At 36.5% G+C, this 10,734-nt stretch overlaps 1 protein-coding gene across 1 annotated transcript in view; it reads right to left on the bottom strand.

Annotated features, from left to right (window-relative positions):
* The window catches only part of LOC106875554 (Golgi-associated PDZ and coiled-coil motif-containing protein), a gene marked incomplete at its 3' end in the record, with an annotated part of 492,718 nt that overhangs the window by 34,745 nt on the left and 447,239 nt on the right, over nucleotides 1-10,734 (bottom strand). The window contains exon 3 of the mRNA XM_052976516.1: nucleotides 10,269-10,444. Within this exon, the coding sequence (XP_052832476.1) occupies nucleotides 10,269-10,444 (176 nt within the window). The remainder of the gene's footprint in view (nucleotides 1-10,268; nucleotides 10,445-10,734) is intronic.

The raw sequence follows: 10,734 nt of genomic DNA, 5'->3' as shown, positions 1-10,734 counted from the left end.
AAAAAAACGAGGGTTCTGTACTGAGCAGCTCCCTTTTAGCAGTGGGGTAAGGTACCTATAGTTTGTGCCTGGTTAAATCCTGAAGTCTGTTGATGATAGAGTAATAATTTCTGGTCTAACCATGACCACCACTACTACACTGACAACAGCAATATAACAGCTGTAATAATAACAAAAAAAAACAAAAAAAAAATCATAATCTCCTTCCTGGTAACATAGGAAAACAAAGAGGGAGGGGGGGGAGAAAACATTGTAGAGACAAGAGAGAGAACATAGTCCCACCTCCCCTCTCCTGTCTCTTACACTCTCTACAAACATAAAACACACGCATACATATAAACATACAGTACACACACACACACACACAACTTTCTAATTTGTCCATTTACTGTTGCTTCATGAACAAGAGTAAAAAAAAAAACAAAAACAATAATTCTATTATTTTGTGCATGTGTATGTATATGTATATTTGTGTGTGTGTGTGTGTCTACATAAATGCATGTGTTTTCTTGATAAAATATTTCTATTCTATTAATTTCTTTCCTATGTTTGCATATGTTAGTTTTAATTCAATAACACTGAATTAATAATAATAATAATAATAATAATAATAATGATAATAATAATAATAATAAGAATAATAATGATAATAATAATAATAATAATAATAATGATAATAATAATAATAATAATAATGATAATAATAATAATAATAATAATGATAATAATAATAATGATAATAATAATAATAATAATAATGATAATAATAATAATAATAATGATAATAATAATAATAATAATAATAATAATGATAATAATAATGATAATAATAATAACGATTTCTTAAAAGCAATAAAAATAACAATCATTATTATTAAGGCGTCGAGCTGACAATCATTAGCGTGCTGGACAAAATGTTTAGCGGTATTTCACCCGTCGCTACGTTCTGAGTTCAAATTTTGCCAAGGTTGACTTTGCCTTTGTCTTTTGGGGTCGATAAATTAAGTACCAGTTGAACACTGGGGTCGATATAATTGACTAGACCGCTCCCCTAAAATGGCTGCTCATGTGTCAAAATTTGAAATTTGAAATTTGAAATTATTATTATTATTATTATTATTATTATTATTTTTATTATTATCATCATTTGAGGCGGTGAGCTGGCAGAATCATTAGCATGCCGGACGAAATGCTTAGCAGTATTTTGTGCATTGCTATATTCTGAGTTCAAATTCCACTGAAGTAGACTTTGCCTTTCATGCTTTCAGGGTTGATAAATTAAGTACCAGTTGAACACTGGGGTCGATGTAATCGACTAGTCCCCTCTCCTAAAATGGCTGCCCTTGCGACAAAATTTGAAACCACTATTACTATTATTATTAAGGTGGTGAGCTGGCAGAATTGCTAGCATGCCAGATGAAATGCTTAGCAGTATTTTGTTGAGCACTTTGTCTGATGTGCTAACAATTCAACCAGCTTGTTGCCTTATCAATAATAATAAAAATAATAATAATAATAATAATAATAATAATGATAATAATAATAATAATAATCCTTTCTACTAAATGCACAAGGCCTGAAATTTTGGGGGAGGAGACTAGTCATATTGACACCGGTGTTTCACCAGTGGTTATTGACCCCAAAAGGATGAAAGGCAAAGTCAATCTCAGCAGAATTTGAACTCAGGACGTAGCAATGGGCGAAGTACCGCTTAACATTTCACCTCAGGTGCTAACGATTATGCCAGCTCACCGCCTTATAATAATAATAATAATAATAATAATATGGAAGCAGCATTTGAAGTGGATATTAAAGATAAAAAAACACCTGTGCAGTGTCGGTGGAGGGGAGGAGTGGGGGGGGGGCGAGCTAGTGAACAGAATATTTCTTTGTGTTCCGTTTTCAGTAAACTTGTTGAACAATATTTTTAGAGAATAGAAACAAAGAACAAGGAGAAGACAATGGAACACAAAATCCAGAAGACATTGACCAGAATATTGTAGCATTAGAGAAAAGAGATTATCATATAAAAGAGATTATAATATAAAGGAGATTATTATTATTATTATTATTATTAGACAGACAAAATGCCGCTAAGCATTTCATCTGTCTTTATGCTCTGAGTTCAAATTCTGCAGATGTCAGTTTTGCCTTTCATCCTTTCAGGGTCGATTAATTAACCATCAGTGAAACATTGGGGTCAATGTACTCATCTAGTCTCCTCCCCTAAAATTTCAGGCCTTATTTCTATACTCTTTTACTTGTTTCAGTCATTTGACTGCGACCATGCTGGAGCACCGCCTTTAGTCGAACAAATCAGCCCCAGGACTTATTCTTTGTAAACCTAGTACCTATTCTATCGGACGCCATCGGTTGTCAAGCGATGTTGGGGGGACAAACACAGACACACAAACATACACACACATACATACATACATGGTCCAACCCATGCTAGCATGGAAAGCGGACGTTAAACGATGATGATGATGATGATATACATACATATATACGACAGGCTTCTTTCAGTTTCTGTCTACCAAATCCACTCACAAGGCTTTGGTTGGCCTGAGGCTATAGTAGAAGACACTTGCCCAAGGTGCCACGCAGTGGGAATGAACCCGGAACCATGTGGTTGGTAAGCAAGCTACTTATAAAATAAGTACCAGTTGAGCATTGGGTCGATGCAATGGACTTACCCTGCCCCCAAAATTGCTGGCCTTGTGCCAGAATTTGAAACTGATATTTGAGAAATCGGCGTTAGACAAAGGTATTCACCTCTAGAATAATTGATAAAATAAACTTCATTTGACTTAGATTGCAAGACCAGCAGTTTTGAGGGGAGGGGTGCTTGTTGATTACATTGACTTCAGTACTTCAATGGTACTTTATTTTATTGACCTCTGAGTTGTGAAAAGTAAAGCCGACCTCAACGGGATTTGAACTCAGGATTTAAAGAACTGGAAGAAATGTTTTAAAGCATTTTTCTTGGTGTTCTAATGATTTTGTGAGCAGCTCACCACCCTAAATACAAGAATAAAGAATATTTACTGCTGGAAATAGATGTGATGAGATTATTTGCTGGTCTCTTTAAGGATGTAATTGGCAGAAAGACAACAGGTAAGTGTATTTTCAACATGGCCTATTTAACAGAAGATTTGTTCAAGACAAACGGACAGACATTTAAATAATAATAAAGGAGGAGGAAGGTGGAGAAGAGGAGGGAGGAGAGAAGAAGAAGTGGTAGAAGAATTGGAAGAAGTGGTAGAAGCAGCAGCAGCATACATCATCTGAATGTGATACCTTAAAGGATTGGATTGAAACAAAATATTAAAAAAAAAAAAACCCCAGACAAAAACGAAACAAAAAAACAAACAAAAGCAAAAACAAAAAAAAAAAAGCAACCCATGCAGAAAGTAGTATTGTTAACTGTAATGTTATACAACGAGAATAATCTGGACTAAGTTTACAGTAGAAGGAACAAACTCGCAATGATCAGAAGAGAAAATAAAATTTACTACAAGTATACTAGTAGAAAAAAAGACAACACCAAAAAACAGAGCTTTATTTAGACAGGCACTAATCTAATTAATTGGTAAGCATAAACACATGGTTGGCACTAGTGTTCTGAAAAACATTAATGCTAACTACTTGTCAAATAATGTGTTCTGGAATTGATTCCTGGGTTTGCTACTATTGTTGCTGTTTCATCATTACCATAATCTTTGTCTTTTAACCGATGCCAAAAAGGATTCCGCTTTTCCTTGTTCTTGTTTACTTGCCAAAGTTGGCATCTGTACAGAACTTCTTACTAAGGCTTCTGAAGTTCATAGACAATCCTAAATCAGTTTTTCTTTGTCAATATTTTAGTTAAAAATAAAAAAAGAAAATGGAAACTTAGAAACAAAATCCCCTCATGGGAAGATTTTTTTTTTTTATTCATTTATCATGTCAGCTTTAGAGTCTGACTAAAAGCTTTTTTGCTTGAACTCTTAAGACATGGGGGGAAAAAATGTTAAGATATTTGGCTTCACAGATGAGATGACACAAGATTAAGATGAATGGTGATGTACAGGATTACAGACATATCAAACCCATGTCTGCATTGCAAAACAAATGTTAAAACAAGAATATTAATGATGATGATGGTGGTGACAGTGGTTGTGGTGGTTTTTAAGATAATTAAAAATGGGTTCATTATTATCAGCAGATAAATATTCATTTAGAAAATTTCCCATTTCCCGAGAGGAAAGAAGTGCGATGCTTAAACACTGTAAATTCCTCTCCTACCATTCATTGTTTGGACCATTACCAAAGTCTTTTATTGAAATAATCCAGCCACGGGTATCATAATCATACTTTAGTTGCACTTCTTGTTTAATAAACTCTATATTGTGGTAATTAACCATTTATTAATGATTACAATTAGTTTTACGTAAGAATGGTAAATTACAGTCTTCTAACATTGGCAGACAGTTTTGTTATTTATCAACGATAAAATAATAATTGAAAAAGTGCCATCCATTGTTTGTCATTGAGTCTCATTGTAAATGGATGACTATATTTCAGATTAATTCTGATTAGTAAACAGAGTAAGTGTTTCCACTGCTCTCGGAGAAGAATTGGATTAGTTGGCAACAAAAGAACTAAAATATTGGTTAAAAGCATCAATTGTTGCTGTCTTCCTCTCTTCACCACCTCATCACACATAAAGTGGCAGAGAACTATAGACAAACACACACACACACCACACACTTAAGACTGTCATAATGGTTGAGTGATATCATTAATTTCTGTGAAGTAGATAGACGGTACCATAAAGTTCTAGTAGATAGACCAATGTCTGTGAAGATAGATTTGATGACAATTTCTCTTTTATTTCAGTACCTAAAGTATTGTCCTTTTTGTGAGGGGGGGAAAAAAAAAGTCTAGCTAATTAATTAAAATGATTTGTGCTGAGATATATGTTCCCAAACCGAATACTTCAAAAATCACTTTGTACTTCAATGGGAATGAATCAAAACCTTATGGCATATCAATTCCAAATGGGATCCTATTTGGAATATGGCTTCAGACTCTTGGCAATGAAAATGCAAAGGTCTGGTAGATAGCTTTGGGCATTGTATTGAACACCGTTTTCTCAGTAAGATTCAGTCCATCACTTGATCCAAGTGATGGGTGGGCATGGAGATCCACATGACCTCTTTAAACTCAATTCACATTTATATGCAATAGGAATCCTGTAATTACACACTAAATTTAGAGTTGAGCATATCCAAAAGCAATTACAATGCAGTAATTACGGGATAATTAGATGTACTAATTAATCTTGACTTGTAAACTGTAATAATTGTTTTCTTTGTACAACGGAGATGAGAAATATTGATATAATTTACTTAATACCTAACAAAATTCAAACAAATCCATCAATCTACATTCTGATCTAATCCCTCTGGAATTGATACAATAGGTACCAGTTATATTTTGGAGTCATGATTTTATTGACTCCAGTCTTTATAAATTTATAGAGTTGGGCAATGAGGAAAATTCCTTTGCACATTATTTAAATTGGTAAATTTTTGATAGTCTTCAGATGACATCCAAGGTATATGTTTGCAGAGGAAAAAGTGAAGGGAAAGAAGAAAAAGAAGGAAATTGGAAAAACCTGAGAAATGAAAGAGAAATGCTTCAGTGTGTGTGTGTGTGTGTGTGTGTGCGTGTGTGTGTGTAAGACAACAAAAATGTGTGGGGGAATCTCATATGTATATTCTTATACATGTCTATAGTTCATCAAAATTTCTGAATTGATAAGATGTAGATTGATTATGTCGGAGCTGAGATCAGTAATCCATTTCATGTCAGATTCAATTCTGGTCAGTCATATAAGGCTGCTAATGGACATGTCTGTGAATGTTACAAGGAAGTATTCCTGAATATTTCTCAATTTCTTGTGGAGTTCTTGGACTGTTTAACAGTAGTGTATACACCACAAAAGTTGGAAATTCTATTGCTTAGTCTCAAGCTAGTCCTGATAAAACAGAAGTGCTACTGCTGAAACCATTCCATCTGGTTTTCAGAGACAGACACTATATTATCTAATGTGTTCTTTCAATTTGAGAATGGTAAGACATGACTTGAGGGAGATTTAGTACATATTTCTTGGAGATCAAATGAGCATGTCAATGCTTTCTTATCTGTAAAAGAAGAGGCTGGACTAAAGAAGGATGGACTAAATAATTATCTTTATCTTTTATCTAGTACTTGTTTCAGTCATTAGACTGAGCCCGTGCTGGGGCATCATTTTGAACAATTTTTAGTTGACTATATTGACCCTAGTACTTAGATTTTTAAAGCCTGGTATTTATTCGGTCTCTTTTGCTGGACGCCAAATTACAGAGACATAATCAAGCAGTGTGAGTGGACAAACAGACACACACACATACTACGGGTTTCCTTTCAGTCTCCATCAACCAAATCCACTCACATAGCTTTTGTCAGCCTGAGGCTATAATAGATGACACTTGCCCCCAAGGTGCCATGCAGTGGGACTGAACCCTGAACCATGTGGTTGGGAAGCAAGCTTCTTCCCACACAGTCACGCCTGAAACAGACTTTAAAATATTGTCGCCTAGAATGACATAGAAACACACATATACAAAAAGCACAGACACAGACACCATCTGCCAGTACTGATGTCACACATTAATCACTGTAATATATCTGGCATGGTGCCACCAAGTAATGAAATGTTGTTCAGAGTGGAAACTAAACCAGTTATGCAGGTATCCATTACCTATTGAACATCACCACTTCCGATGTCTATGAAGCCATGTTAACTCTACTCCATTTTACACTCTGTTTGAGCGAGTTAACCGGAACATTCTCTCACATCTTGTACTTAACTGAACTTGTAAGGAATAACTTTAACCCAACACATGATAGAACCAAACGTGTAATACAAGAGATTGGAGTGGAATTAGATTTATATCTTCTCTATTTACATCTCTCCTGTAAAAATAGTAACTGATCTCATCTTCACTTCCTTTTCATTTAGATAATGAGTAAAAAAAAAAAAAAGTTCATTAACTTCTTTTATTAATCACTTTCTGGAGTTTGGTCAGTTTATTACAAAAATATATGAGAAGAGCGTAAAACTTTCTCGCTTATTAAATTCTGCAACATTAGATATTTTGGGCAGAATTTCTGGCTCTGTTTTAATTTTAGTAATTACAAACAATTAGGTTTTATAATCCCTGCCTCCACCAAATAAATAAGATTGAGCGGTTTAGAGACGGTGAGTATGTGTGTGTGTCCTGGATAAGACATGAAACTGTACCCAGTGGCGAAGCTTCAGTTCAGGAGTTCTGGCGATGTGGGGACCATGGGGTCACCCCTTAATTACCATTACTCCCAGGTTTGTTCTGACCTGGAACGGTAGTACCTGTCAAGGTCCTTTCTATGGGATAAATAGATTTCCTAGAAATAGAGGAAGCTCCAATCATTTTCGATAAAGTTGTGGGGGAAACCAGCCCTTCTAGGAGAAAGTTACTCTGACGTAAAACATGCAGTCAAAATAGTACCAGCCACCTTGCAATGCTTGTCAGTGGAACCTACCATGGCGACCGAGAGGGTGGCAAAAGTGTTGTACAAGCTTTTGTCACTTGAATCCAATGTTGTACAGATGTTTCGTTATCTAATGTGAGAAAGCTATAATCTGACAAGATGAGGCAATCCTCATGGCAGGCCCCGCACCAGATGGTTGCACATGATTAGGAAAGGTCTCTAGAGGCTCAACGTCACCTTGGAGGATGCAGAGGGGCTGGAATGGAACCACAAGTGATGGAGAACACTGGTAGACCTGGTCAGCTCTACGCATGATGATGTCTCTGGGCCCACTAACCTGGGATGACTACAGCCCCATGACGCAAGGGCATGAGACAAGCAAGGGCATAAAACAAGCAAGAAGCAAGCAAGCAAGACCTGACGATTTGACTGAGGGCTGGTGAACCAGATGGCTACACCAGGCTCCAATCTGGTTTGGCAGAGTTTCTACAGCTAGATGCCCTTCCTAACGCCAACCACTCCGAGAGTGTAGTGGGTGCTTTTACGTGCCACCGGTATGAAGGCCAGTCAGGTGGTACTGGCAACGGCCATGCTCAAAATGGTGTATTTTATGTGCCAGCTGCACAGGAGCCAGTCCAGCGGCACTGGCAACAATCTCGCTCGAATGTCTTTACACGTGCCACCGGCACAAGTGCCAAGAAGGCGGAGCTGGGCACAGATGCCATCACGATTTCGCTTTCGCTTGCCCCAACAGGTCTTTGCAAGCCGAGTTTCGTGTCCAATGAAGGAGACAACGTTGGCATGGTTGCCAGTTGTCGAATTTAGTTCGATTTCGATTTCACTTGCCTCAACAGGTCTTCGCAAGCGGAGTATGATATAATTCAATTAGCTGCAATTTCTAGTAGATCAAATGACCATGTAGAGTTTCCCATATTAGTTCATGTTGTTCCTTGTTATTTAACGCTCGTTATCTCATGTTCTCCAGAATTATCTCCAGTGTTAAACAGGATTATCTCAGTGTTAAACAGGATTAACAATAAGTTGAAGACAATAGACTAAAATATCTATGAGACTAACTTTTGATTGATTCCCGAAATGACAGATAAACTATTCTTGTTAATAGCAAATTGGAAAATATGACAAAATTTTCAAGAATAATCTAGAAATATTTTCCAAATTTCATTGCATGTTTGAAAAAGATTAAAAAAAAAAAAAAAAGAAATCACGCACAAACAAAGAAATACGGAAATAATATAAAGAACCAATCCAATCTTGATGGAAATTAACAAACCATTTTGACGTTTGTTTTGCTTTAATTAAAAGATTTATTTTCCTTGGTTGAAATTAATTATCGAAGCAAGAAATATTGGAATTAGAGTGAAATAAATTACAATAATATACCCTTCAATCACCCACCCTCTCACCCAAAACACACAAACAAAGGGAAAACAAATAAACAAATCCCAATATTGTTTCTTATGGATTTTTATAAAATATAGAAAATCAATTGCTTATTTATTTTGCAGGATTTAATAGCTTTTTTCTTTCTATCTTTTACTTGTTTCAGTCATTAGAATGTGGCCATGCTGGGGCATTGCCTTGAAGTTTTTTAATTTACTTTAATTAAATGAATTGACTTCAGTACTTTTTTTTTTTTTAAAGCCCTAGTACTTATACTATTGGTTCCATTTGCTGAACTGTTAGGTTATGGGCACAAAAAACACACTGACAGACACACACACACACTCGTATGCACACATACAACAAGTTTCTTTCAGTTTCCGTTTATCAAATCCACTCACAAGGCTTTAGTTGGCCTGAAGCTATAGTAGAAAATACTTGTTCAAGGTACCATGTAGTGGGACTGAACTCAGAACCATGTGGTTGGGAAGTAAGTTTCTTACCGCACAGCCACAGAATCTTCTACAAAAATAGCAGACAGTTACTGCTGTCAGTGCTGCTAAACATTGTAGCTATTGAGGAATGGTCTTCTGAACCAGTTATTCACAATGGTACCCATATGGCTGACCCCTGGAGTAACTTGGCCCACATGAAGGGAGCCTCAAACTGTTTATCCATTTGTGTCGGGGAGATCAATGGAAAAAATTTACAACTTTGTTTTACAAAGGGTCCTGAAAAACATGAGAAGAGTTTTTAAGGGACCAGGTCAGGTCAGTCAGGTGGAGTGGGGGGAATGCAACATTGCAGCATGTCGCTGCATCTGCCGTTTGTTGGTGTCTGCTCGGGTTGTCCTGGGCAAACCTCCAAGAAATGTCTCACTTAGTTCCTGTTTCTATGACAACATTTCTACATCTGCTCTGACCATGAAGCATGTAGTCGACCAACACAAGCCATCACCCCAGCTTGATCCTCAGAGAAGAGAGTGTGATGTATAGGGGGAACCATAACCAAATAATGGTTCAGAATGTTTGTTTTAGACCAACAGTTCTTTAACCAGTAGTTCTTTAGACTAGTAGTTCTTTAACTGTCAGATACTAACAGACCCCATAAATATCAGTGGGGGTAGGGGTTAATCTCTTCTCTCCCTTTATTAATAAGAGAAGAAAATAGAGATTGATGTATCTTGTCTGTCATTATGACAATAAATATAAAAGACCCAAGCTCTGCTTGACCACAGCCAACCTGAGTACTGTACAACAACAACAACAAAACATTGTCAGTTCATGATATAAAGAAATATGGTTTACCTTCCAGCGAGTTCTTTATCCAAATATTTTGCCGCCAACCTAGCGCCATAGACCTCACTCTGCAGAGCCAAGATATACTGACGTAACTCATGGTTCTCCTTTTTCAACTGTTTTACTTCTGCTTCAACTCTAGATACTTGCATCACTTCTTGACTGCGTTTTGTCATCTCGTCCTCCTGAAATTAACCAAGTTGGAGTAGAATACTTATTAAAACTCTTAATTTAGCATTAATTTATTCATACTTTTAAATTTAATAAAATTTCAAGTAATCAAAAGTTGATTTTATGATTGTGTGTGTGTGTATGCATACAGTGGAGGAGCAATGACCCAGTGGTTAAGGCAGCGGACTCGCGGTCATAGGATCGCGGTTTCGATTCCCAGACCGGGTGTTGTGAGTGTTTATTGAGCAAAAACACCTAAAGCTCCACGAGGCTCCAGCAGGGGATGGTGGCGAACCCTGCTGTA

The sequence above is a fragment of the Octopus bimaculoides genome, chromosome 24 (assembly GCF_001194135.2).
Source record: "Octopus bimaculoides isolate UCB-OBI-ISO-001 chromosome 24, ASM119413v2, whole genome shotgun sequence".
Lineage (NCBI taxonomy): Eukaryota > Metazoa > Mollusca > Cephalopoda > Octopoda > Octopodidae > Octopus > Octopus bimaculoides.
The sequence above is the reverse complement of the archived record's forward strand: the minus strand, read 5'-3'. Positions and strand labels throughout refer to the sequence as shown.